Here is a 27,976-nt window from a genome sequence, read left to right as displayed (position 1 = left end):
CGTAAGTAGTCCGAGTGGTTAGCAGAACTCGTTTGTTAGTGAAACCGCACATGCTCGAAATCTGTCCAGAGCATTAATTTCTAAATTTAGTTGTACTTCTTACAAAGAATTTTTCTTTCAAACAACTAAATTACTGGAAGCCAGATCCAAATTCTTAAAGATTTCAATCAGCAGGTTTCTGTGACTTATGGAGATTTTTCCATTGTTAAAAAAGTTTGTTCCATATTTTGTTCAAGCATATTTTATTTCATACATATTCGGAAAGAAATTTGCAGTTCGAATTGTATTGTCGAAAGTTAGAAGAAACAGCAGAACGAACAAACAGCAGAACGAAGAAACAGTCGAAAGAAACAGTATAAACGCGCAACTACTTGGACCAGCGAAGAAACAGCCCAGCAACGACGCCTTACAGGCGCCACTTAAGGTAACCGGCACAGAAGGCGCCAACTAGGAGCTCCCAGGATATTCCCACCAAACCTGGCCAAGTGAACACAGGTGCTCGGCTCGTCACGGGCCTGGCCCGGCACGAGGCACCCCTTGAGCCGTGCCTGGCTCGGCACGACACGATCCGTTTAAATTTGATTTATAGAGGCAAAAATATCCTAAGTGGCACCAAAATAGCCCATTAGGCCGAAGTATGCAGCCCACACACGGGCTAAACATGCAGCGGGCCGGCCTGTTCACTAAAGGGGCCGTGTCCGGGCCTGGAGGCGCGGCACACGGGCCGGCACGGAATTGCTCGAAATCACTAATTAAGGAGTACTCGTTGCAAAGAACACTCCACTTTTCCAGGTCGTGATAAGTGGCGCACATGCAGTACGCCACTTGTCACAACTTGTGAGTTTTCTCTTTTTTCGTAGATTCGTTTATTTAAAAAGGTTTATCTTTTAAACCGTGCGTCCAAATCTCGAAACGTTTTCATTATTGGATTCCCCACGTCAAGATCTTCAAAACTAGATCTTATGTTGATAGGTTTTGACGAACTTTTTTTTTCCACGAAAAAACGGATGAAAAAAACCGGGCGAAAAAACCAAAATCGGGAGCATGGTTTTTTTCTCTTTCCGAAAGAGGCACGCCCGTGCCTCTCGTGAAATCACGCCCGTGCCTCTCATGAAAGAAAAACCATGACTCTCGTGGAAGAAAAAAACAGAAAACGCGTTTTTTTTCGTGTCCGAAAGGCACGGCCGTGTCTCTCGCGAAAGCACAACCGCGCCTCTCGCGGAAGCAAAACCATGACTCTCGCGAAAGAAAAAAAAACACTTATTTTTTTCCTTTCTGAGAGGCACGGCCGTGACTCTCGTGAAAGCACAACCATGCCTCTCGCGGAAGCAAAATCATGACTCTCGCGAAAGAAAAGAAAAACAGAAAACGCGTTTTTTTTTCGTTTTCAAAAGGCACGACCGTGACTCTCGCGGAAAAAAATCGTGACTTGCGAAAGGGAAAAAATGCGTTTTTTTCATGCAATTTTTTTTCAAAACAAATTTTTTTGCTCGAAAAGCTAAGGAAGACCGGAGGAAAACCAAAACGTCGAAAAAACCAAAAAAACAATTTATAAAGCTGAAAACGCATGCGGAAAAAAAAAAAAACAAAAGGGGGGGGGGGGGGGGGGGGGGGGGGGGGAGAACATTATGGGGAGTATTGAATTAGCCGAAAACGCAGAGTTCGTAATTTAGTTTTTAGATTGGAATGTGCTATGCATTACTAAAAGAGTTTTTTTTTCTGGAGATGAATCTAAATGGTCTGACGGTCTGAGTACTCGTCGGCATGACAAGGTGACTACAGATCCACCATAACATGTGAGTGGCAATGCTCCAGGACAAGCAGGTCAAACTATTGTCCAAATAATTTTTTGTACGATTGGAAGTGCAAGCATTTCTCCAAGATGGTTTGGTCCTGGTGTTCATGCAGCCGGCGATGGCATACCTTCACAGAATGGAGTACGGCGTAGGTGTTCAAGGGTTGTATCAGGCCGCATGGGAAGAACCTGAAGTTGCAAGTGGATACAGTCAAGAACATAGTTAAAGGTGATATGGGAGATAAGTTCCATAGGCAAGCTGGATTGAGGCTTGATGAGCCGAACCCAAGGGACGTGCTTAGTTTCTACCACAAAATTCTATCATTCACATCAACGGATGTTGCAAAGTAAGTAAAAAATGTACTAGAGTCAGATATTTGTTGGCAACGGCTCATTGGGTTTGTTCAAATCAATGTTACTTACACTAGCAGGAAGTGGTTCAAGCATACTTATCCAAATCTTATAATCCTGAGGGAGAAGACTTTGTGAAGGAGTTCAGGCTGAATGGCCAGTTAACAAGAATCGGGTGGATCTGCGTGTGGTGGATGATCGTTTACAAGGAATGTTGAATGTATGGTTCCTGCAGATGTTCAGGTGGCGCCACGTATTCGACCTGCGATTTGTGGTAAGTTCCGAAATGTACAGTGAAAATCGGTCTTTGAGATACAGATAAATTGGTTTTGCACATAAAAAATATGCACAGTGAAACAAAAGCAGCAGACATATGCAATCTATTTGCTGAGCTGCATCACTAGCTCAAACAGATGCATACAGTATTATGTGCTGATCTTCTTAGATGGTTGATATATCAATTTTTAAACAAGAAATGGTCATAATGAAGTCATTTTAGGCCACCGTAGTATTTAATCTCGCAATGGAGTAGTATTTAAGATTGCGAGATTAAATTTCTAACATGCACGGGCAGGGTGGGGTGGGGCAACGCGTGTGGCGGTGCGCGGGGTGGAGGATAGGTTGGCGTTGGAGGGGTCACAAGAGTCGGAGGAGGGGACAAAGTGGGGAGCACAATATGGTGCATGTAATATTCAGCCGGTGCAAACACGCGTCAAAACGACTGATGTTTGGTCGCTGCCATATCATTATTATTATTTTTATAAAGTGGGTATATATTCAAAGGATTTTAGACATATTGTTTAATGTGTATGGCGTTTTGGATCTCGGCAAACAAATTTATAAAGTGCTAGCTCACATTGCGGCATTTACATTGGTAAGTCAAAGGTTTGCTTTTCCATAGTTTTATAAACGATGAATATTTATGCAGACACGTAGCAACTTAATTAGACAAAGGGTGGCCTTGAATTAAAGGGTGATAATGCTCTCATGTCTGCCCTCTATCTTCCTATATTCGCAGTGCAATATCATGTAGGGCATGTTCATTTGAATACATTTTTTAGAGGTGCATGAATTGCCGATGGTAGAACTCTTTTATTTGCCCTTCGGATTTACACTCCTACTACCTGGTTTGAAGGATCATCTTAAATATATATTTTCAGTGTATGCCTTTGATTTTCGAAATGATCTTTACATTGTTTTCTTGCATAAGCTTTGATTTAGAAAACTTTCAATGTTATAGGAGAGACAAAGAGCAACAAGTCACATTAGATATTGTGTAGTAGAAACATTCGTTATCTGCTGATGTGTGCATATGTGCTTGCTACCACTGCTGTGTCTGGAAGAGAAAAGGAAACCAGAAGGGACATCACTATAGATACATGTGCGTATTTGCTGCCGCTGTTGGTGTATGTGTATGTGCTTGCCAGTTGCCACCGCTACTGTGTCTGGAAGAGAAAAAGAAGCATGTATGGTGGGAGGTGAATTTGCACTGACCCATCTAATGTGTATGTCGTGTACTGTTTGACTTCAGTTCAGTAATGCCACCGCACCTCTTCTAATTTGTTGGTGGTGCTGCTGCTACTGCAGCGACAACCAATGCGTAAAATAGAGGCTGCAACTTTGGTACTTCAAAGAGGAAAGGAAAACATGACTGTTTCATGGTGAGTTAAGTAGTGGCTTAACCGAACCTGCAGTCTTACAAGAGCATTGATTGTCTAATTAATGACCAAGCTGTTGTTTGTTAATTTTGATTTTGATTGTACTTCTGAAAAACATAGATGTAGTAATATCATTATAGCAAATATTGTGGTACATTTCTTACAAAGGTCGAGCAGAGCTCCTAAATGTCTTGAAATTTAGTTGCTCATGAAACAGAGTTATTATTGTCTTAGAAACAGTGAAGTCACTGCCATCGCCATGAGAGTGGAGCAGCATCACTATAAGATGTGGCGGATTGGTGGGTCCCGGGTCAAAAAGTGCCCAAGACTCGCGCAACCAAGTTTTCTGGAGGCCGAGCAACATGACATAGCCACGGACAAAATGGAGGAAGGGAAGGGTGTGGAGGAGAGGGGAATTTACCACTTCGCGCAACGGCAATGTTGCGTGAGGGGCATTCATCTTCCACCTGAGCCGCATATGCAACTAATTGTTCAATAAACATTCTTGCAAGAGCAAGAGGCTCGCCACTGTTGGTCGTTAGTACTCTTGCTTATAATTTCTTCACTTCAACTTATAAGGAAACATAGTAATGCTTGATGCACGACTTGATACCTTCAAGGATAAGCTGTCTGGAAAGCTTCTACCTGATCAGCGAGGTAGTTGCCATAATACTACCTGATCAGTAGACTCACTTTTACTTCTATTCTCTTTCCTTTTTACATGATTATTTAACATTGACACAGGGATTCCATAGTGTATTCTCTCCAATGGAGTCGATATAGCCATATACCATTCTTCAGAGAATGGAATAGGTGAGTAGAACAAAACTATAGGTGCAAAGAACAAGCATGATATATGCCGATGTACCGAATACATTTCATGCAGTGAAGTAAAAGAAAAAATGTATCAGAGAAGTTCTTTACTAAGTATCTTGCATGTACAGAACGATTATTGTTATTCCTCGCTGATCAATGATAAAAGATATTGAACATTGCAATATGGTATTTTCATCCTCCCTTTTATTAGGTTATAATATGTTCAACATAATTTTGAAGATTACAAGATGGTAATTTTTTCTTAAGCCCGTAGCAACGCACGGGCACTCTACTAGTAGTCTTAAACTTCAAGATGCGAACTGCATTGTTGCTAGTGAGGAACCAAATCCATCTGACAAGTGTAAATGCCACTATCCAAGTTCAGTTAGTATCTTCCACTTTATTATGGGACTAGAGAAATATAAATCATAAAAAGGATATTGCCGGTTACCCTATCTGTGACATGAGGATTTGCTCCTTTTCTTAGGAGATGGCTAATGACAGCCTCCTTTTTGCCTATTATCGCCTTGTGAAGAGGAGTGAAACCATCCTGTATCAACAACACCACCAATATTAGCACTACTATCCTAGATGGCGTTTTGGACAGGCATCACAACGAATTAAGCAGGACCTACTTTATCAACTAAATCGATATCAACACCATTGTCGAGCAGCTTGTCCATCAGAGGTATCTGCAGCGCCAATGCGTATGTATGAAGCGGATGCCATTTTGGCTGCACCAAGCAATGCAATTTCAGAGGTTAGAATCAACATCCAACATTCCGACAGTTCACGCATCTACATTACTCATTACTCAGATGTCAAAAATAGGTATGTTTATAAGTTAGAAAGATCATCCTTCCAGTCCATGCGTCATCCAATGTGATGCACACAGCCAAACGAGGCATGATGTCGAAATCAGCTTACAAAATGGTAACAGATGTCACGCTGGGCTAGCGTCGGTGAAGAAACCAGTCATCGCCAACTCACTGCATTTTACTTTTACAACTAGCATATAACCACCTAAAGTCCCAAACAGCACTAAACCTGATAAAGAACAACTCTCCAAGACAGTGGGGAACACTCAAAATGGTATGAAGACAGTGAAACACACTTAACTGATGAAATTTTGGTGACATCAGCAGTCTCATTCTGATCCAAGATAGCCTCTTCTTCTGGCGTTAAGAGAAGCTCGATTTCTAGACAAACAGAATAGCAGCACAATAAGGTGTACAATTCAAAAAACAGTAACAGCAAAAATACTGAAATGAGAATTGAGAGGCATAAACAGCACACTCTTTTTCAGAGTGCAAACTGGGAGACCAGAAGCACATAAAGAAAATTCGGAGGAGTAAATTTCGCTCGGAGACCCAATCGATACCTCTCCGGAGCTCCTGCTCTTGACGCTCCTGCTGCCGCGTTGCAACGAGCCTGGAGAGCGGGAAGGGGGAAGGGAAAGGAGAGCTTCTTTGTCCGGTCGCTTGCTTTCCCTCATCCTCGTAGTCGCTCCCGGAGCCGTCGTCTGGTTCCTCCCAGAAGGCGTCGCCGCCGCGAGGGAGGGCGCGTGCCGGGGAACGGAAGCCAATTGAGAGCGGCGGTGGAAGAAAGGGAGACGGACGGTAGCGAGGTAGTGCAGCGCGGTGGGAGGCGGGGAGTGGAGAGGCATGGAGAAGAGCGGCGGCGGCGGAGGAGGAGGAGGAGGCCGTGGCCGCCCATGGGAGCATCTCTCGCCCGGCGCCTCTTATCGCAGAAGGGCTGAGCCGAAGGATGCTTCTCCCTGTAGTGTCTTCACTAGGATTTGACTGTCAGCCCCCGCTCCAATCCGTTTGAGTCGAAACGGACAGAAATCCAAAACCGAATTTGGACCGAATTTGCGTCTGTGCGCGACGCCTGTTGGGGTTACTTACCACGGATAGGGTCACCAGACGTACTTCTTCCGGTTCATTTTAATCTGTATATAAGTTTTGTCCAAAGTTAAAGTACTTTGACCAAATTTATAGAAAAAATTATCAATATCCACAATGCAAAATCAATATTGTTAGATTCATTATGAAATGTAGTTTCATATATTTGATATCAAAATATGTATATGACAACTGTGTGGCAGATTGCAAAATTACCACACGATATCAGGGTGCTTCGATCAGGATCGGGCGACTGCTCGTGATATGCGCGGGGCAGTTGCTCGACTGCGGGCGTGAGTGGCCTGGGCGTTGACCCGCGGGACTAATTTCGCTTCGCCATTGTGGTCCTTTTCGTTCTCCACCTCGTCGACGGGAAGCTCCGCTGTGACGTCCGTCGTCCTCCTGCGCAACAGCCTGTCCACAGGACCTTGGGACTGACCACGCCTGTCGGTGTCAAAACCGGCGGATCTTGGGTAGGGGGTCCCGAACTGTGCGTCTAAAGTCAATGGTAACAGAAGACAGGGGACATGATGTTTACCCAGGTTCGGGCCCTCTTTAGGAAGGTAATACCCTACTTCCTGCTTGATTGTTCTTGATGATATGAGTATTACAACAGTAGATCTACCATGAGATCAGAGAGGCTAAACCCTAGAAGCTAGCCTATGGTATGATTGTCTGTTGTCCTACGGACTAAAACCCTCCGGTTTATATAGACACCGGAGGAGGCTAGGGTTACATAAGGTCGATTACAAAGGAGGAGATTTGCATATCCGTATTGCCTAGCTTGCCTTTCACGCCAAGTAGAGTCCCATCCGGACACGCGACGAAGTCTTCAATCTCGTATCTTCACAGTCCAATAGTCCGGCCAAAGGATATAGTCCGGCTGTCCGGGGACCCCCTAATCAGGCTTCAATGACGATGAGTCCGGCGCGCAGTGTTATCTTCGGCATTGCAAGGCGGGTTCCTCCTCCGAATACACCATGGAAGAGTTTGAATATAAGGATAGTGTTCGACCCTGCAAAATAAGTTTCACACACCATCGTAGAGAGAATAATATTTTCACAAATCTAATCTGCTGACACGTTTTGATAGCATGACATCACGCCACGGCCCGGTCATTATTTGAACCGTTTTTCTTTAACCAGCCCCGCATATAACGCGAGGCGGTTTCTTGACACGTCTTGTCAAAGTGGAGATCGTGTTTCCCTTATCACGGGATTCTCGTCAATACAAACGTGGGTAACCCAACCGTGCCTGTTGGTATGACTCCTAGATCTTAGGTAAGTCTCAAACGACCACGAGGGGGACTCCTGATATTCACCCTCTTTATAAAGGGACAGGGCTTTTTCTTTTTTCCCTCCCGCGCTCAATCGAATCCTTTCCCCGCCTCGAGTTCTAACACCCAAAGCTCAGGTCAGGCGCTTCGGACCTTCAATCATGTCTGGATCCAGCCTTCAAGGCCGGTGGATGCCTTCCTCCGTCACAGAGGAGGACATCAAGAAGTTGAGGGAGGCCAGATATCTGACCGCCGAAATTTTGCATAGGCTGCCCGCCCGAGGGCAGGTCGTCCCTACTCCCGAACCCAAAGAGAGCGTCGTGTTCGTCTCCCACTTCCTCCGAGGACTAGGCCTCGCTCTGGATCCCTTTGTTAGGGGTCTTATGTTCTATTACGGGCTGTATTTTCACGATCTGGCCCCGGATTCCCTTCTTCACATCTCGCCATTTATTGTTGTATGTGAGGCCTTCCTCCGCATTACCCCTCACTTCGGCCTGTGGCTCAAGACCTTCGATGTGAAGCCGAAGACGGTCGAGGGGCAGTACGCAGCATGCGGAGGTGCTTTAATAAGCAAAATTGCTGACGCTCCATGGCCAAAGGGTTCCTTTCCAGAGGTGTCCGGATTGTGGCAGCGGGCGTGGTTTTACATCACAGCCCCCCCGAAGTGCCAAATGGGTAGCTGCCCCCGCCTTTCGCTCGGGCCCCCCACCACAACTGATGTCATGGATTAGCAGGGGGCTGAGCTAGGGTCCAGCCAAGGACGTGCCAATACTGCAGAGCCGTATCCGAGATCTCTTCGAGGGAGATTTCAGTCTGGTTATGGTAATGCAAGTCATGCTGGTTCGTCGAGTCCATCCTTGCAAACGCCGACCCCTCCGTATGTGGGAATTCAACCCGGAAGGACCGCACACTATTCAGAATTTCCTCGGCATGACGCACGAGGAGATGTACAAACCATTCTTCGGACCCCAAATAGAGTGTCCGGACACCACCGAGGACGTGGGCCTAAGCTGCAACCGCCCCGCTGCCCAAGTAAGTAATCCCATGGCCGAACACACTATCCTTTTATTTATCATGACATCATTCTGAAGAATCGCTCTTTGAACAGGACTGGATAACAAAGGCGAAGCTGATCCGGTGTTCGGTTCCCCTTCCTGAGGGTTTGGACAATCCGGTGCTGGAAAAGATGCTCGAGCCAGCACCTTGTCTAGTGCCCTCAAAGGAAGATGAAGGGGGGAATAAAGAGGGCGAAAGCGGGCCTCCATCGCTATCTATTCCAATCGAGGGAATGAGCGCCTCCGCGAGGGAGGATAACCAAGGGGGAGAATCTGACATTCTCTCTCCCCGGGGAAGGAAGAGGACTACCTCTGAAGATCCAGAAACTAAGGTTTCCAAACGGGAGAAGAAATCTCCGCCAGAGGGTCCTGCCTCGGAGGGTATTCTGGCCGCACAATGTCCGCGCGGGGATCAGCCCTCTACCGAGCTGTAAGTAATCAAAAAGTACTTAATAGTGAAGATATCCTATCTTACTTCCGAAGACAATAATCGATACTTATAAATTATAGTCCGGATCGCATCCCTTCTCGACAGAGTTTATCTTCGGGGGATCTTCTTCCGGACATGATGGAGAGCGAAACGCCTCCCCCGGACTCCCCAACTCAAGATGCGGGCGACCTTGAAGTGTCGCCGTGAAGGGTATCTCCGGATCCATTAGGGCTAGAGGATAACCCTTTAGCTGCCCGGCATCCCCAGTATCCGGCTCCTGAGGGGAGCGACAGCAAGGGTCCGTACAGTGTGCGGTCGGACGCGCCGAAGGATCTTCTGGGGCAAGCTGTCGTCTTGGAAGCGCATCATACGCTAATGGGTACGGTAATTGAAAGGATTTCATCCGCTGAAAGCGGTCTGCACGAAGCTTTTATGAGTCTGCTGAAAGGCTTCGAGGTACGTGAAACAATATATGCCTTTAACAGTACCGCATACATTAGGTATGCCCATGCAGATAGTAGCCCCTGAGACTCTGGTTGTCGTCGGGAATGGCGGCAAACAGAGGATCATAGTCCCAGGTAATAACCAGATCGCCTATATGTGCTGGTAGTTGAAGCTCCGGTGGTGAGCCGGACTGATGGTTTTGTCGAATTAAAGCGGCAACTGGATGCGGCAGATGCCAACATCGTGCTTGTTAACAAGCGGCTTGACGAGGCACAGGGTGAGTGATTTTTCTGGTGATCGTCACATAATAAGAGCAGCATGATGCCAGTATCGTTAACATGTTGTGACTGTAGATGGAGCTGCCACCGTGAAGACCCTTCGGGCAGAGCTTTCCTGAGCCAAGGAGCAAGCAAGGAGTAGCAATGCGGCCGCTTTAAAGGCGGCCGAAGAGTTAAGGGCCGAACAGGCCGCAGATTGCGAGAGCAAGGAAAAAATAGCCAAGATGGCCGTAGAGTTAAAAAATGCTGCTGACCGTTACCGGCTTCTTGAAGAAAAAAACCGAGCGAAGGCGACGGACCTAGAGAAGGCCCGGGTGGCTGCCAAGGAAGCTCGCTCCAAAATTAGAGCGACGAAGGAGGAGCTGAATCAAGCTGCAGATATCGTGTCTGGGAAGCCCTTCTTGTTGCGGACTAAGTTCGGAGATCCGAAATATGCTCCTCTGGACCAGCTATGGAGTTCTGCGGACGCGTACATGGATTTGGCAGCAAGTGCTGCTGACGCAGCCGAGTACTTTAAGGATCAGAAAGGTCCCGAAGTGGAAAAGCTATTTTGGTCACAGTTTCACGCTTCAATCCGTCCGCTGCTGCTGAATGAGCGATTGATCGGTTGGGCCGAGCTCCATAGGTTGTTCAGACTTTCCATGAGGTCCGTTGTGGATCACCTATGGCCGGGAGGGCCAAGGCCGAGTAGCTATTTTAGCTTAGTGCAACAATTCCTTGAAGCTGTGCCACGCGTCGATGCTGTAAAGAGATCAGCGTGCATAGAAGGTGCGCGGATGGCCCTTGCCCGTGTCAAAACATACTGGGCGGAGATGGAGGCCACCACTGTTCCGACACAGGGTTCGGCCATAGGCCGAGTTGCCGCCGAGCACTACTTTGAAGAAGTCCTTGAAGGCGCTCGTTCGATAGAGGCTCAGTGCTCGAAGAATATTATTTTCAAGTGACATGTAGTCCCATTGTACAAACAATGTTTTTCTAAATTAATCAAGACTGTATTTATACTTTTGCCCGAAAGTACTATGATGCCTCCTGTGCACCCGTTTATGTATATATGTATATAACCTGAAAGTTTGCAGTCGTCGGCTTCCGCCCCACACATATAATGCGGGGGTGTTCGCAAAAGATGCATATCCACACTTGATCCAACGTCTTGGTCCGTTAAGGAGGTGATAGCGTAGCGAACAAGGCAATCGGACTATATTACTTTAACACTTTCATTTAGCCATAGGAGTTTGACAGTGGGGCTACTATATAGCCCCTGGTACTTCTGTGCTCGTCCGAATACGATGCACGTACGTACATGACCGGGAAATGGCCCTTCGTTAATGCGGAGGAATCCCAAAGATTTTGATTAGTCATCGAGTGGTTGACCAGTCTCTCACTATATCATGACAGTCAGTTTTCGGCTTTCTCTACTGAGGTGCTCATCCGGATGAACTAGGGCACAATCCCAGTAATTCTCCCAGTGCTACCTTAGCCGATATAACAGAACGTAAGGTACCAAAACGTGAGAGCCGGGCAAACCCAACATTTGACCAAAGACATGATTCGGAGCTGATGCATATATGGCCAAACTCGTGACGCCGAACACTCCCTAAGGTGTTTGGTCTTTATAACATATACCGGGCTAAACAATGCCCTTTATAAGAAACCCCATGTGTCCGGGTACGTGCAAAATCCTGGCGTGGCCACATGCCAATAACGCCGGCATCCTTCTCGGTTGTGTGGAGTATCTGGAGGATGTGAGCAACAAGAGACAGTAAAAAAGGTTTACGCAGGGCCTTAATCTAAAAAGAAACATTTGGGCGGGTCCCTGCTGCACGTCTGCGCCTGTGTCTCCATTGTGCCGTGTCCTGGACGGGTGTAGCACGATTGTAACCTGCAAAAAGAAAGAACTTAGGTGAAAGTTGCCGTGCCGAAAAGAAGAATGAGTTATCAGAATTCCAGAGATGCCTAGTTGAGCTGGCCTGGCCCTGATTACACGCGGGAAGCCCCTGGTATCGTGTTATGAGGGTTCGAAAACCAATCTCATGCATGTATGATGGAACGCCGGACTCGTCTAACCGTGTCCGTGGCCTTGACGACCTACCATTTTTTCTGGTTGGTGAGGCCGTCTAGTGTGCGGTTGTTAGAGCCGCCGCGTCCTCTTTCATATGTGAAGAGCGGTTGGTATTTCCGCTAACTGTAATGACGCTTCGTGGACCGGACATCTTGAGCTTGAGAAAAGCATAATGCGGTATTGCGTTAAAACGAGCGAAAGGCGCCCTTCCGAGTAGTGCTTGGAAATCACTTCGGAATGGAGCGATGTGAAAAGTTAATGTTTCACTTCGGAAGTTATCGGGAGAACCGAATACCACCTCTAGTAGTAGAGAGCCCATGCAGTGGGCCTCTTGGCCTGGTATTACTCCCTTGAAGGTAGTATTACTGTGGCTTATTTGTGTTGGGTTTATCCCCATTTTGCGGACTGTGTCCTGATATATCAGATTGAGATCACTGCCGCCGTCCATGAGGACCCTTGTGAAATGGTACCCATTTATTATTGGGTCTAACACCAAGGCCGTCAGTCCTTCGCGCCGGATATGTGTATCGTGATCTCTACGATCAAAAGTGATCGGGCATGCCAACCAGGGGTTGGACCTAGGGGTGACGAGCTCTATGGCACGTGTGCGTCGGAGTGCGTGATTGCTTCTTCTCCTTTTCACATGGATCAAGTTTACTGTTTTAACCTCCGATGGGAACTTTTTCTGTCCTCCGGTGTTTTGCTGGCGAGGTTCATCCTCGTCTTCGCTTGGTGTCTCTTCCCCTTTGTGTTCGGTGTTTAGCTTACCGGCCTGCTTGAAGACCCAACATTCTCTGTGGGTATGATTTGCAGGTTTGTCTGGGGTGCCGTGAATCTGACAGAGTTTGTCAAGAATTTTGTTTAGGCCAGATTGTCCTTCTCTGCTGCCTTTGAAAGGCTTTTTCCGCTGACCTGGTCGGGAGCCCCTGAATCCGGTGTTTACTGCCGTGTTATCTGGGCTACCTTCTTTACTTCGATGCTTGTTTTTGTTGCGTCGTGGTTTACCATTGCCATCCCTTATTTTGGATGTGCTTGGGTCGCTGGTGCTGCTACGGGCCAACCAGTTGTCCTCGCCCGCACAAAAGCGGGTCATGATGCTTGTTAGGGCTGCCATTGTTCTCGGTTTTTCTTGACCGAGGTGTCTGGCGAGCCATTCGTCTCAGACACTGTGTTTGAAAGCTGCTAAGGCTTTGGCGTCCGGACAGTCGACTATTTGGTTCTTCTTGGTGAGGAACCTGTTCCAAAGCTTTCGGACGGACTCTCCGGACTGTTGGATTATGTGACTTAAATCGTCTGCATCTAGAGGTCAGACATAAGTCCCTTGAAAATTGGCCCGGAAAGCGTCCTCGAGCTCCTCCCAACTTCCAATTGAGTTTTCGGGGAGGCTTTTCAGCCAGTGCCTAGCTGGCCCTTTAAGCTTGAGGGGCAAGTATTTAATGGCATGGAGATCGTCTCCACAAGCCATATGAATATGAAGGATGAAGTCATCTATCTAGACTCCCGGGTCTGTGGTTCCGTCGTACGCCTCTATGTTCACTGGTTTGAGTCCCTCTGGGAATTCGTGATCCAGTACCTCATCGGTGAAACATTATGGGTGTGCGGCACCCCTGTATTGGGATGCGCCATAGTGTTCGGACGGTTTTAGTATTCGGTGTTGGTTTTATACCGTAGCGTGCTTCCTAGATCTATAGATAGATCTGGTCGCACCGGATTTTTGACGCAAGTTCTCACGTAGAACGTGTGTTGACTTATGCATGACTTTGTTAGCCGCTCTATCGCGTTCACATGGTGGTGGATTTGGCCGGTTGGCCGTATCACTTATCGGCTGTATGGGCTCTAAGGCCTCATCGTCGAATTCCGGTAATAGCTTGCGCTTTGGATAGCTATTTGGGTGATAGCTTCTACCATACTTTGTTACTTTGTTCCACTTGCTGTTGAGCGTATCTTGTGCGACCTTTAGCCTTTGCTTCTGTTTCTTCAGGCTTCTCGCTGTGGCAGTAAGCCTTCTGCGGAGGTTCTCTTGCTCCAAGTTTGTTTCTGGGATGATGGGTGCATCTTCGTCCGGACTGTTTTCTTCCCTAGACGGGGATTGATGAGGCTTATCTTTGGCGTCATCGTGTTCGGATGTCGGATCCGTACTATGTTTGCAGTTTGCATCTTGATCGTTTTCTGCGAGCGGGGTGGTGCAGTTGTCGTCTCTTCCAGAGTCGCATGGACTATTATTATCGCTGTTCTTGCTATGGCGGGACTTAGAGCGGCGCCGCTGACGTCGGCGCTTGGGTTGCTTCTTGGAGGTATCATCCTTCGTTGTCTCGTCGCCATTGGCTTCTTTGGGGGTGTTCACCATGTATACGTCATGTGATGAAGTAGCGGTCCAGCGCCCTGTGGGCGGTGGTTTCGATTCGTCTCCTGCATCGTCGTCCATACCGTCGATGTCTTCGGAGTCGAAGTCGAGCATGTAGGTTAAGTCGTCGACAGCGGCTACTAAGTGGGTGGTGGGTTTTCTTCGTCGCCCGCATCCCATTCTAGCCGGACATAGTTCAGTTAAGGTTCTCCTGACAGGGAGAGAGACCTTAATGAATTTAGCACGTCCTCGAAGGGTGAGTGCTGAAAGATGTCCGCGGAGGTGAACTCCATGATCGGCGCCCAGTCGGACTCGACGAGCACGGATATGAGCGGCTCGGAGTCCGTGGCTGTAGATGAATACAGTGGTTTGGCGACACGACTCTCGTAAGGGGTAAAGTCAGTATCCGGCTCTATCGCCACTGAGAGTGCGGCCTCCATGACGGGGTCCATCCCTTCGCTCTCGGATGGCGCGACTTGCTCCGGATCGATGGACGGAGTATCTGCGGATGCGATCTCCCGAATACTGTCCGACGGCAGAGTGGCGTCATCCTCGCCAAGACTGTACGGCGCGTCCGACATGGGCTAGAATCCGTCGAAGATCAAGTCTCCGCGGATGTCGACCGTGTAGTTCAAGTTTCCAAATCTGACCTGATGGCCAGGGGCGTAGCTCTCAATCTTCTCCAGATGGCCAAGCGAATTGGCCCGCAGTGCAAAGCCGCCGAATATGAAGATCTGTCCGGGGAGGAAAGCCTCACCCTGGACCGCATCGCTAGCGATGATCGAAGGAGCCATCAGGCCTTATGGTGACGACACAGTGGAGCTCTCAATGAAAGCACCAATATCGGTGTCAAAACCGGTGGATCTCAGGTAGGGGGTCCCGAACTGTGCGTCCAAGGTCGATGGTAACAGGAGACAGGGGACACGATGTTTACTCAGGTTCAGGCCCTCTCTATGGAGGTAATACCCTACTTTCTGCTTGATTGTTCTTGATGATATGAGTATTACAAGAGTAGATCTACCACGAGATCAGAGAGGCTAAACCCTAAAAGCTAGCCTATGGTATGATTGTCTGTTGTCCTACGGACTAAAACCCTCCGGTTTATATAGACACCGGAGGAGGCTAGGGTCACAAGGTCGGTTACAAAGAGATATGCATATTCGTATTGCCTAGCTTGCCTTCCACGCTAAGTAGAGTCCCATCCGGACACGGGACGAAGTCTTCAATCTCGTATCTTCACAATCCAACAGTCCGGCCAAAGGATATAGTCCGGCTGTCCGGGGACCCCCTAATCCAGGACTCCCTCAACGCCATTGTCGTTTTCTCCTCGGCGGAGCCGTTTTCGACAATCAGTGTCTCCTCACCGGCTTCCTCGTCTGTCTCTGTCCAAGTCGATCTCGCATTCGAGCGCGGTGAGAATCGCCGTTCCTCCTCCCGCTCGCCCTCGTCGTATGCACCCGAGCGCAGGCCGCTATGCATGAGCTTGAGCTCGAGGCGTGGGTGCTCGGCCGGTGCACACACAGCAGGCACGCAAGGCCACACCCTGTTGCACCATGCGTGTGCTCATCCGCACCCCGCGCACCCCCAAAATGCCAAGGGAAAGCCTGGTAATTTAGGGCGAAGCTCCGTCGCGAGCAGCAACCATGGCTGCAAACCAAGTAAAGCCTGATGCCTCTCTGCCTATAAAAAACCTCGCGCTGATATGACATCATGAAACTAACTACTACCAAGTGGCTAGTGCTATGAATTATAACCCAGCCTAGGGATCGATCCCTAGTTTTGCCCAATTTTTTTGTATTTCTGATTTTTTTGCCATGCTCGTGTTGAGCAGTTTGTGGGTGGTAAAAAGAACAGTAGGTAATGAGGATCATTTTGGCCCCCAGAAAAAAACTACTGACAATTACCGTGGTAACAATTTTGACCCCAGAAAAAAGAGTTGTTGAAAACATATTCACCGTCATTTTTTTGAATAAATAGTGTGGTAATATACATACACACACACCTGATAACTTACACACAAATTTCATGGTAACTTTGACTTGAGGAAAGACTTGCTGAAAAGTATAACTCGCTAACTTATTTTTGCGGGGAATAACCTCACTAACTTATGCGTATATCATGATAATTTTATGCCTCACGGACTTGATAAATTATGTACAAACATTGATAACTTTGGACGATTTTGACCCAGAAAAAAGAGTTGTTGAAAACATATCCGCCGTCATTTTTTGGATAAATAGTGTGATAACGTACGTAACGCACACCTGATAACTTACACACCAATCCGGTGGTAACACTGATAACTTACACACCAATCCAGTGGTAACATTGACTCTGGGAAAGAGTTATACTATGTGAAGCATGTAAAAGATCACTAAGAAATAGAATGCAAGATTTTTTTAAGGGGGGGGGGGGGGGGGGGGGGATAGAGAATGACAGAGTCATCCAACACCTTATGTCATCTCAGCTAAAAATGATGGCGTGACCTTTGAGTATTTCTTTTAGAAACACCAGTAACTTTTTTAGTACACGCAACCTGTAACTACAGGTACATTGTGTTGGATCCATGATCCAAGAAATTACAAAGTAACTCCTACATCTAGGAGCTACAATGAAATTTCTTGGCGTCGTCTTCCTGGTAGTATCAAGCTTTGTAAGAGGAAAAACTAGCAAGACTTCTATATGTGGAAATTGTAGGATGACTGAATATTATGTTGTTGTATTGATCTGACCCAGGTGTGGGATATATATATAGTACAAGAAGGGTAGAGACTTGGAGTACAAGACAAGTTACATGTGGTTTAAACTAATTCTATCTCTATCTCTTTATCTCTAACTTAAACCCAATTATATTTCTAACATTCCCCCTCAGTCGTAGCGGGAGTGAAGCAGACGAGTACGACTGGATTTGAAGTCTTGCGCTTTCGTCGTCTTCTCCGCTGCGTCATCATCAACTGCGTCTCTGATGGGTTGGCACCTAGGGCGGTGACTGTGTCCCCTTCTGGTGCCTTCCTGCCTTCTCCTCTATTCCCTCCCGCAGTCACGGCGGGAGTGTCGTGGACGCAAGTGACGAGGCGGACGCTGTTGACTGGAGTTGTTGCCGATGAGTTGCTGTAGACGTAGCCATTAATGTCGAGGTAGCCGATCATGATGATGTAGCCGTGATCAAGGTAGTCATGGTCGATGGTGTGGTCTTCGTGGATGATGAAGCCGCACAAAGCCGGAGGCGCAAAAAAATGTGCTATGACGGAGCTGCAGACGTGGACGATGCACCTTGCGGATGTCAGAGGGTGCCGTCGGTGATGAGTCCACCGATTTTGCTAAGACCGGAGGAAGCCCATCGAGCACACATCGGTTTTGCCAGAACCGTGTGGCCGTGTAGGGTCGTCACTGTAGTGACGCCGTATCGATGTAGTTGTGCCGTCGTGAATGACGCAGTCGATGCCGTCGTCGTGACGTGGTCATTGCCGTCGTCGAGGTCGCGTCTTGCAGAAAAGTTTGTCAGAGGACGCTAAGTGTCCATCTCGTGAACGAGGCGGCAACGGTGTGTTGACGAAGATGTTGGTGAAGACCACGCTGAGAAGACGTTGGCGATGAAGTATCGGTGATGACGTTGCAGCGGCGTGTCGACGATGAAGTCGCTTGAAGGCGTCCTCCACGGTAACAATGTGTCGATGCCATGTTGTGCGGAAGAAATATGTTGGCTCGTAGCCTGACGTAGTTGTACAGCTTCGAGCATGGTAGGGTTGGCAGAGGAGTAGATCGTCTGGTACTCTGGTGTATGTCGGTGGAGGGTTCAGCAGGTCCAGTCGATGGGTCGCGCGTCGTTCGCGCGCGTGGTTGCTGCGGCCTTCGGATCTGTGGCAGCGCTGGTGCGTAACGGGCGAGTCAAAGCCGAGGTGGTAGCCCGGCTTGCAGTCACCGTCAGGCTGCAAGCATGCATACCATAAAAATTCCCTTGGATGGCCGTGACGTGCACTTGGTACCTGCGTGCATGGCATCCGACGGCGCCCGCGTGTTCGCATGCGCTCGGTGTTGGCCTAGCCTTGCGGGCGGCGCGCACCTGTGGCCGCGGCCGTGATCGTGACAGCCTGGTGTCGGAGATGCAGGGGCTGTTTGGTTCCTAGCCACAGTTTGCTAAGTCAAAATTTAGCAGTCACAGTTTAGTTGGCATATGTTTGGTTTTGCTACACTTTGGCTTGCCACACTTTATTATCTATATGGCCCATTTGTCATAGAAACATTGTTTTTGCCAACTTTTGCCAAAGTTTGGCGTCCAATTTCTTAGCCACACTTGTGTGGCTTGCCATACTTGTGTGACTAGCCACACTTTGGCTTGGCCACACTAGTCACCAACCAAACAGACCCGCAATTGCTTGGACGAGGCCGACCTATCGGCCAGATCGACGCGGCATTGTTCTGATGCAGAAGAGGTCAATGTAGATTGGATCGAGGTCGCGGAGCCGCTGCAGGAATACGCGCTGCAGTTTCCGCACGTGGAGTCAATTGCTCGCGGAGGTTTCGGCCTCCCATGATCGGGACGCGAGCGTCGTCGTTGCGGCTGGGCTTGGTCACCATGGCTTGACGAAGTTCGTGCCGGCTCGTCCCGGCCTGATGCAGATACTGTCAGAGCCGTGGAGCCGTATATGTATTGTCGAGGCCGTCGAGATGCCGATTTGCTGTCGATGTAGACGATGACGCAGGAAGCCCCGCGTGGGATCGTCAGCTGTCCGCTGCCCCCGTGACTTCAAGCGGCTGCGTGGGTGAGGTCGCCGCGACAAACCTTGCGCTGATTTTCACCAGAATTTGAGGATCCTCAGATTTATTTGTGGCTAAAGAGAAACTAATCTAATAGAATTTCGAAAATTAGAATTGACTTAATATATGAAACTGATCTAATCTATAATCTATGGAACCGATCTAATCTTTTGATCGATCGGGTGCCGCGCCCCTGGGAAGAGAGATTAATCTCCCTGGGGGCGGCGCGCTGCGGAAGTAGAATAGGAACCTAGGATCGGCGTCGTGAGACTAACCGCTCTAATACCATGTGGAAATTATAGGATGATTGAATATTATGTTGTTGTATTGATCTGACCCAGGTGTGGGATATATATATATATATATATATATATATATATATAGTATAAGAGGGGTAGAGACTTGGAGTACAAGACAAGTTACATGTGGTTTAAACTAATTCTATCTCTATCTCCTTATCTCTAACTTAAACCCAATTATATTTCTAACACTATAAAGAGACTACAATTGGACCAGAGCAGCAATAATGTCACCCATTTACCTGCACGAACTTGATTACCAGTAAAAGTTCATGAAATAACTTCAAATTGATGTACATATGAGAGGCACAAGGAATACAACAAATACAAATATACTGTGGGTCACAATTACACGAATCTCAAAGCAAATGCAGGGTGGTTGTTCTGTCGGTACATACCATGAACACTAGTAAGGACTTTGACAGCCCATAGAGTATTCGATTGGTTCGGTAGACCAGCATGGTCTGGGAATTGTATAATTAAACGACAGGTCATAATCATCCATGGAGTCTTCAGGATGCCTCAAAGTCTTGATCCTAGCACACTTTGCTTGCATTTCATTGTCCATGCAAATATGGTAACAAGACCGGATGTCGAGAGACTCTAGGAGCGGGCAACCATTAAGGATGAGTTCCAAACCACTGTTGGTGAGCGAATTAGCCGTGAGCTGCAACGACCGCAACTCCGACATGCTAGCGATCGCCATGGCTGCGCTGTCATCTACGATTTCACTGTAGAAGGACCTTTGGCTCAGTCGAAAGCGCTTCAGTAGAGGGCAGGCATCCCCTATGACTTCAAGTGTTTCTGGGAAGCGGTGCATACAGTTTGATATCTCTAACTCCTCAAGCATGGGGAACTTTGTGATCACCGCCTTGAAGGCCGAGTCCACAATGTCACGGCACTCGATGAGTCGAAGGCTCTTCAAGGATGGCGCCCTGCAAAGTAGAGAGAAGCCGACTATAAATTAAAACTTGACAGTAAATTAGAAGAGTCATTTGGGAAAAGATTGGAAAAATCTAGGAAAGGGGAGCTTGAGGAAAGTAAAGATGTTGAGATGCTCAGAAGATGTGGAAGGCTGAAAGGCAAGGAAGACCTGAATGTTGAAGGCATGGCTAGGGAGGGAGCTGCTAGCAAGGATGAATATGGTGACTCCATCATTCCTACTTTCATTAATACACACAGAAATAAATTGCTAGAAATAGCTTTTGGGGTAGGTGTGGATCTGGGGACACAAATTGATATGATTGATTATAGTATCAATCTCATTAAAAAATAGAACAGGTTAGAATTGACTTGTGGCTCAGTAATAATTCTAAAGAAAACTCCATCACATTGAAGAGGAGGTCCATGTAATTGAAACATGGGAACATGATATTAAAGACTTGTTAGAAGCGGAAGAAGATTCTGATAGAGAGGATGAGGAAGATAAAGTTTGGGAACAAGCTAAACATCTTTACTCACATAAGAAAGGGAAGAATAAAAGCAGAACCTACCAGAATTCTAAAGGAAAATCTAATCTTGGTATTAATTCTTTTAATAAACTAGGGAAGAAGAAGAAATAGTCCTTTCTTCCTGCTAATGAGAGGTGTTTTCTGGAATATGTGAGGTTTTGGGGGGATTTAAAAAGGAGGTTTTTGAGGGAAATGGTGATGGATATGAAAGCTGACTTTCTGGGTTTACAGGAGACCATGAGACAAAGTTATTCTAGAAATGATTTGCAAGCAATTTGTGCTTGCAGGGATTTTCATTAGCACTTTGTACCAGCCAGGGGGAAACTAGGGGGCTTTTGTTGGGGGTTAACTATACTCCTCTAGATGTGATCTCTGAAGACGAGTGGGAATATTATATCAAAATGAATGTGCATGATGTTAAAACTAGGTTTATATGGGACCTGGTGTTGATATATGGGGATGCATAGCCTGAGAGAAAAGCTAGTTTTTTAGCCGAACTCTCTAGGGCAATACATGCTTGTATAAATCCCATCCTCATTGGAGGGGATTTTAATATAATCAGAAAAACTTTAGATAAAAACAAGCGTGAAACTACCAGACATTGGAGTTTCATTTTCAATGTTATCATAGAACATGCTGGCTTGAGAGAACTTGATTTACATGGTAGAAAATATAACTAGGACAATAATCTACCTAACCCTACTTTGAAAATTAGACAGGATTTTATGTCGTGTTGATTGGGAGGAAAATTACCGTATGACTAAAGTGACAACTCTAGATAGGGAGAAATCTGATCACACTCCCGTGCTTATGGATATAGGGGATTTGCCTAAAACTGATCCAATATTCAGGTTTGAAAATTCCTGGTTTCTAAGGGACGAGTTGGACAAAATTGTAATAGACCCTTGGAATTATCCTAATATAATGGGGTCTAGTATTGAAAGATGGCAGGAAAAAATGAGGAATTTGAGACCTAAACTAAAAGGGTGGAGTAGAAATATGAATGCCGGGTATAAAGAGCTGAAAATATATTTTGAGACAATTGGATGATATTGATAAAAGATGTGAGGTTCGTCGATTAACTGTTGCTGATAGGTAGGAATAAATGGAGCTAAGATCTCAACTAGGTAGGCTTTTGAAATAGGAGGAGGCAAAATGGAAACAAAGAGCAAAAATTGATGAGCTGCTAGAAGGAGATAGTCATACCAAATTCTTTCATGCTAAAGCTAATGGCAGAAGGAGGAAAAATAAAATCAATAGTTTGGATCAGGATGAAGGAAAGATAGAGGGGGAGAAAAACATTATGGAGTATATCACAAATTATTATAAAAACTTATTTGGACATCCAGAAAGATTAAGCATTCTTCTGGGCACTAATAATGTTGCCAATATACCCAGAGGGGCTGGAGATAGGTTGACTGCTAAGTTCACAATGGAATAAATTAAAACTGTTGTTTTTGATATGGCACATAACAAGTCTCCAGGCTCTGATGGTTTCACTGCTGAATTTTATTATTATTTTTGGGATCTCATTAAAAATGATATTAAAGAACTCTTTGATGATTTCCATAGTGGTAACATGGATATATCTAGATTAAACCATGACATTATCACACTAGTCCCTAAGACTAAAGAGGCTAATCATATTCAAAAGTTCAGACCAATATGTCTACTGAGTGTTATATTCAAAATCTTTAATAAGGTGCTAATGAACAGATTAAATGGAGTTGCTAATGAAGTCATATCCCCTATACAAACTGCATTTGTTAAGTGGAGATACATTATGGAAGGGGTTCTCATGTTGCATAAGGCTTTGAATAGTATCCATAGAAAAAGCAGAGTGCTCTGCTCTTTAAGGTAGATTTCGAAAAAGCATATGATAAAGTGAAGTGGCCTTTTATTCTACAAATGTTAAAAACAAAAGGATTCCCAAATAAGTGGACTGACAGGATAATGCATACTATCAGGGGGGGGTGCATGTTAAGGTAGATGATAATATTGGGAAATATTTCCTACACACAAAGGTATGAGGCAAGGGGGCTCCATTTCACCCTTGATTTTTGCTATGACTGTTGATGCACTAGCTATTTTGACGAATAGGGCTAAAGCAAGTGGTCTGGTGAAAGGGGTATTAGAGGAAAATACTGACAAAGGAATAAACACGCTTTAGTATGCTGATGATACAATCTTTCTAATGCAAGATGATTTTTAAAGTGCACATAATTTGAAATTTATATTCTGTTTGTTTGAACAGATGTCAGGATTGAAATTAACTTTCGTAAGGGTGAGTTGTTCTTATTTGGGGAGGTTGCTAATAAAGCTTTGCCCAAGTATTTACTTGCCCTATAGGACGTTTTCCAATGAAGTATTTAGGGCTGCCCCTGCACAAGAAAAGAATCAAAAACAAAAGTTGGGCCCCCCTGAAAGCAGAATGGAGAAGAAGTGTGAGAATTGGCAGGGAAGATTATTAGCTAGGGCTAGTAGGGTCACCTTGATAAAATCCTCTCCCACTGGGATTCCCTATTATATGATGTCCTTTTATGGGCTCCCGGTGGGGGTAAATAAAAGAATGGATTATTTTAGAGCCAGACTTCTATGGCAAGAAGAGGAAGGAAAAAAGGGAAATATCATCTGGTGAGCTGGTCTAAAGTGTGTAGGCCTAAAGATTTGGGAGGATTGGGAATACAAAACTTAGCTTTAATGAATAAAGCATTATTGGTAAAGTGGTGGTGGAAAATCTTTAATAGTATTGGTCTCTGGCAAGATATCCTTCTCAACAAATATTTGAAGGGAGAGGGCCTGGCAACTGCCAAATACAGATAGGGGGACTCCCAGTTCTGGTCTTAGATCCCTAAGCAGAAAAATCATTTTCTTTTAGTGTGTAGGTTTGAAATTGGGAATGGGGAGAGTGTCAGATTTTGGGAAGATGGATGGGTTAATGATAGAGCATTGAAAGATGACTTCCCTCGATTATATAACTTGTGTTTTGATAAAAATAAATATGGCAAATATATGTTTGACAAGAGTTTATGTAATGTTAGTTTCAGAAGAACCTTATATGGGGATTCTTTGGAACAATGGGAGCATATTAAGGTAGTTGTTCTGGTGTGGTCTTGAGTGGGGACAGAGATAGAATTTCCTGGACCTTAGACAAAAAAGGAATCTACATTGTCAAATGTTATTATAGATTCCTGATTGAGAATGGGATTAAATACCCACATAAATTCCTATGGAAAACTAAGATGCCACCTAGGGTGAAAGTCTTAATTTGGTTGGTCTTGCGTAATAGTATTTTAACTAGAGATAATCTGTTTCGTAGGGGGTGGGTGTGAGATAACACTTGCCAATTTTGTATGCATATTGAGAGTGTTAATCATATATTCTTGAAATGTTCCATGACGAAAATGATGTGAAATATTATTCAATATGGTTTTGATATAAAACAATTGCCTGACAACACTCATGATTTGTTTGGGATTTGGTTGAAGCAGTTTGGAAAACTGAAGAAAAAAATCCCTGGTGGCAGTGGGGATAGCAGCAGTTTTCTGGACTATGTGGAAACTTAAAAATAGTGTGGTATTTGATAAGAAAAGGATATCTGATCCATGTATACCTGTTAATATGATGATTAAAATGTTACATGATTGGCCCGTGTTGCAGATAAACCCAAGAAGTCGAAGAATAATGACGGAGGGCGTAAGAAAAGTTGAGTAGATTACAGGAGACATCTTTCGAGCAACTTTAGGATGGAGGATGGCGCATAGAATTACGGCTCTGCAATGCTGCTCTGGGAGCTCTCCCTTTGTTCACTTGTCTTGCTCCTCCCTGGTCTTTGTTTCTTCGGCTGAACTTGTTCTAGTAGCATTGTTCGTTTTGGAGAATGCTTTAGTAGTATTGATGTTACGTGCGTACTCGAGAACTTGACCTATGAGACCTCTCAGATCAGTGTTTGTTAGGTTAAGCTCCAGTTTTAGCTTTGAACCCGTCTAGGCTGCGAGGCTTTTGCATTCCTAAAGGGGTGTGAGACTCTGATTCCCCATCACCCTGCAGGGGTGTGCATCGTCTAATATGCTGGCCGGGACTTGTTGCTTTGTAATAGTTGGTGTGTGTAAGACTTAGTGATTTCTGATGACAGTGAAACAAGGCCCTTATTTTTTTTCGAAACGGAAAAACAAGGCCCTTATTGCAAAAGGGCAACAATGAAAGTTTCTATTTCTGCAACAGAGGCCTTGTTTCATTATGTTTCTTAAATACATGTCTTGTTTTTTTTAAAAAAAAAAGGTTCAGCAGGAACGCAACAAGGCTCGTATTGCAAAGAGTCGAGTGCAACACGAGCCGTGTTGCAAAGGCTGGTGCACGCTAATGAAGAGAAAATCAGACGGTCGCCGAGCTCGCCATTCAACAGTTACCAAGATGACGGATATTTTCTAAACATCACCCGGCCAACGGGTAGCACAACCCTTATCGAAAAGGTAAACAAGCAAGAAATCCTTACGCGTTGCCGACCAGGGAGAGAATCCTTTCTGTGACGTAGCTCCCGCCCCAGAAGGCCTCGCACCGACCCGCACTACGCCTCATGGCAGCTCTCACCATCTGAAGCAATTTCCTCGAGTTGAGGTAGAAGCCATCGGCATAGTGAAAGCGCATATCGATGCGGCGCCACAGCTCGGGCTCGTCCGTACCAGCCCTGCGCCATGGGCTGCACACCATGTCCGGCCCCATGAGGATCTCGATGTGATCCAGCCTGCTGAGCACCGCCAGCAACACATCCCGTGGCAGCTCCGCCCAATCCCTCCACTCCGCCTCTGTATCCATCCCGTCCTGGGGTGGTGGTGGTGGCGGCAGTCGGCGAGGCTCCTCGAGAAGGCAGGAAAGGGAGGGTGGTGCGGCCATGGCAAGAGGTCTCGGCGTCAGTTCTTGTTTATACAGGAGGGAGGTAGACCACAGTTCCTCTCCAATCCTATACTATGTGCCAAATGGAGACGCCGGAATTGGAGGCCGGTATCTCGTCGGCGTTACTACGTTTATCTTCAGTTATTTTGTCTATCTGCCGAAAGCGACGCTAATTAATTATCTCTTTCTTTTGGGTAAAGAAGCACTCCATCGTTGTCCCTAGCTAACCAACGGCGTTGTATCCAAGGCGTTGATCAAGGAGTATACTATATAAGATAGTAATAATAACTTCAACTAAAATTAAGTATGGTTCTGGGTTCGTCTTGACTTTCGAGCTCAGTCGATGTACAGTGGATCTATTGCAACTCGAAATCTTTCTCCAAATTTCATCACTATATATATACTAAAGGAAAAAAATACCTCATACTAGATATTTCAATCTACTATATTTTCTTTTCTTTTTGGCGGGTGCAATCTACTATATTTTCTTATTCACATTCTCTAATTAACAATACTAGTAAGGTACACGTGCATTGCACGCATGAGATTTTGTAACCAAATCTTTACCTACTAATAAAGCGGCTATCGCTTCTGGTCGTCCGTCATTAAAATTACCCTTCAAGTTGGTTAAAATTACCCACCAATGCCATCCCTAAGTGGAAAAACGATTCGATTTTTCGGACCAAAAATCGACGCTTCCTTCGTTATTTTATAGGGGCGCGACGAGTAGAGATCATAGAACAACGAGTATCCAAGTGGTTGGCCGATCGCTCTTTTAGCGGGGAGACCAGGGTTCGATCCCCAACTTTTGACATATCTTTCTTTTCTCACGCTATGCGTTCATGGGCGGGCCCATGTGCGGGGCTTCACTCCCTTATTTTTATTTTACTTTTTTGTCTTTTCTTTTCTCATTCTCTTTTCTTTCTTCTTTAACTTAATTCCGGATTTTAATACTCCAAAAGTTGCGAGTTTGATAAAAAAATCATAAAATATATGTGAATTAAATTTTTTTTAGAAAATCATACAAAGTTTGCAGTTCAAAAAATGTTGGTAGTTTTGCAAAACTGTTCGCAAAATTATATAAAAAAATCACAATTTGTAAAAAAAAGGTCAGGAAATAAAATCAAGTTCATGATTTTGAAAAAATGACCGTGTATTCGAAACATATTCGGGAATCTGAAAAAAATGTCCATGAAATTTTATAAAATGTTCACAATAATAATAATAATAAATTTTTTTTTATTTTGTTCCCCAATTTAAAAAAATTCATCGATTCAAAAAATGTTTGTTGAGTCAAAAAATGTTAATGAATACGAAACTGGTTCACACATTCAAAAAAATTGTAAACAGAACTAATGTTCATGATTTTTTTTGAGAAAATCAAAAATTTAAACAAAAAAAATGTTTGTTGATTCGAAAAACTGTTTGTTGATTCAAAAGTATTTTATGTCTAGGATTTGATTAGTTCTTCAAAAGTCTTTATATGTCTTGGCTTTGGGAGTAGTTCGTGGTTAATGAGATTTGTCTTTAAAGTTTTAAACGTTCCCTTGCGTAACATAATGACAAGTGTGGCATGCACCGGTAAACTCATAGCCTTGGGATTTACCATGTCGAGTGCATTGTGATCATGTGAACATCGCGACCATCATCGGCTAGGGTGAGAAAAAAAAATGGCAACATGGTGAACCACTATGTTAAAATAGAGTACGCTCATATATTAGAATATTGAGTCATACTTATTTAGTTAGCCATAATTTTTTGTCTCCCATTGCAACGCACGGACATATTTGCTAGTTATAAATAAATATCACACTATATCATGTAAGCTTTGAGTCATATATGCATGATGTAGATGTTCGTTTAATTCTTATAGTTCATCTCATTCAAAATTAATTAGTTTTATAAAAAATCTATTTTAAAATTAATGGAATTGTGCATTGTAAAGCATAAAGTAAAAAACAAAAAGTGACAATTTATTTATAAAAAAAGTTTGGACAATTAAGATATGAAAGATTCTAGAACAAAGGAGAAGTGCTTATGTTTTGAGGTTTGTGCATTATGCTTAAGTTCAATATGGAGTCTTCTAGATTGTACATGTGGCAGAATCTGGTGGAATGTAGATGATATCCAACGGCCAGTAGTGCTCGGATTTGCCATCTCTATAC

General features: G+C 45.2%; 2 protein-coding genes and 1 long non-coding RNA gene across 5 annotated transcripts; 1 reads left to right on the top strand and 2 right to left on the bottom strand.

Moving 5' to 3' along the window:
• Positions 1-1,596: 1,596 nt before the first annotated feature.
• LOC125520490 lies at positions 1,597-4,423 on the top strand. 2 transcript variants are annotated; one of them, XR_007288691.1, is made up of 4 exons: positions 1,597-1,796; positions 1,909-2,142; positions 2,227-2,420; positions 4,039-4,423. It is a non-coding gene; the product is annotated as an uncharacterized LOC125520490 (long non-coding RNA). The 2 variants fall into 2 exon arrangements; XR_007288690.1 differs by having other exon boundaries at positions 1,597-1,824.
• Positions 4,424-4,783: 360 nt separating this feature from the next.
• Positions 4,784-6,427, bottom strand: LOC125520489 (ankyrin repeat domain-containing protein EMB506, chloroplastic-like). Of its 2 annotated transcripts, XM_048685436.1 has the most exons (5): positions 6,002-6,427; positions 5,740-5,819; positions 5,256-5,354; positions 5,072-5,170; positions 4,784-4,972 (listed from the first exon to the last, which is right to left on the bottom strand). In XM_048685436.1, exons 1-5 carry the CDS (start codon positions 6,342-6,344, stop codon positions 4,952-4,954), a joined length of 642 nt encoding a protein of 213 aa, XP_048541393.1. In that variant the 5' UTR covers positions 6,345-6,427; the 3' UTR covers positions 4,784-4,951. The 2 variants fall into 2 exon arrangements, with proteins under 2 accessions (XP_048541393.1, XP_048541392.1); XM_048685435.1 differs by having other exon boundaries at positions 4,784-5,170.
• A 13,287-nt stretch (positions 6,428-19,714) lies between these two features.
• Positions 19,715-25,906, bottom strand: LOC125524265 (putative F-box/LRR-repeat protein 23). Its single transcript, XM_048689343.1, has 2 exons — positions 25,414-25,906; positions 19,715-20,402 (listed from the first exon to the last, which is right to left on the bottom strand). Exons 1-2 carry the CDS (start codon positions 25,809-25,811, stop codon positions 19,874-19,876), a joined length of 927 nt encoding a protein of 308 aa, XP_048545300.1. The 5' UTR covers positions 25,812-25,906; the 3' UTR covers positions 19,715-19,873.
• Positions 25,907-27,976: the final 2,070 nt, after the last annotated feature.

Source organism: Triticum urartu, chromosome 7, assembly GCF_003073215.2.
Source record: "Triticum urartu cultivar G1812 chromosome 7, Tu2.1, whole genome shotgun sequence".
Taxonomy (NCBI): domain Eukaryota; kingdom Viridiplantae; phylum Streptophyta; class Magnoliopsida; order Poales; family Poaceae; genus Triticum; species Triticum urartu.
Note: the sequence above shows the minus strand (reverse complement) of the source record. Positions and strands in the feature narration are given on the sequence as shown.

What these genes read in the sequence shown, in the direction of transcription:
- LOC125524265 (XM_048689343.1), bottom strand. Translation starts at nt 25,811, where the DNA reads ATGGCCGCACCACCCTCCCTTTCCTGCCTTCTCGAGGAGCCTCGCCGA. An exon ending in CTCTCCCTGGTCGGCAACGC is followed by an intron (nt 20,403 to 25,413) that starts GTAAGGATTTCT and finishes TCTACTTTGCAG; the next exon opens with GGCGCCATCCTTGAAGAGCC.
- LOC125520489 (XM_048685435.1), bottom strand. Translation starts at nt 6,344, where the DNA reads ATGCTCCCATGGGCGGCCACGGCCTCCTCCTCCTCCTCCGCCGCCGCC. An exon ending in ATGTCACCAAAATTTCATCA is followed by an intron (nt 5,355 to 5,739) that starts GTTAAGTGTGTT and finishes TGCTTGGTGCAG; the next exon opens with CCAAAATGGCATCCGCTTCA. An exon ending in ATATCGATTTAGTTGATAAA is followed by an intron (nt 5,171 to 5,255) that starts GTAGGTCCTGCT and finishes TTGTTGATACAG; the next exon opens with GATGGTTTCACTCCTCTTCA.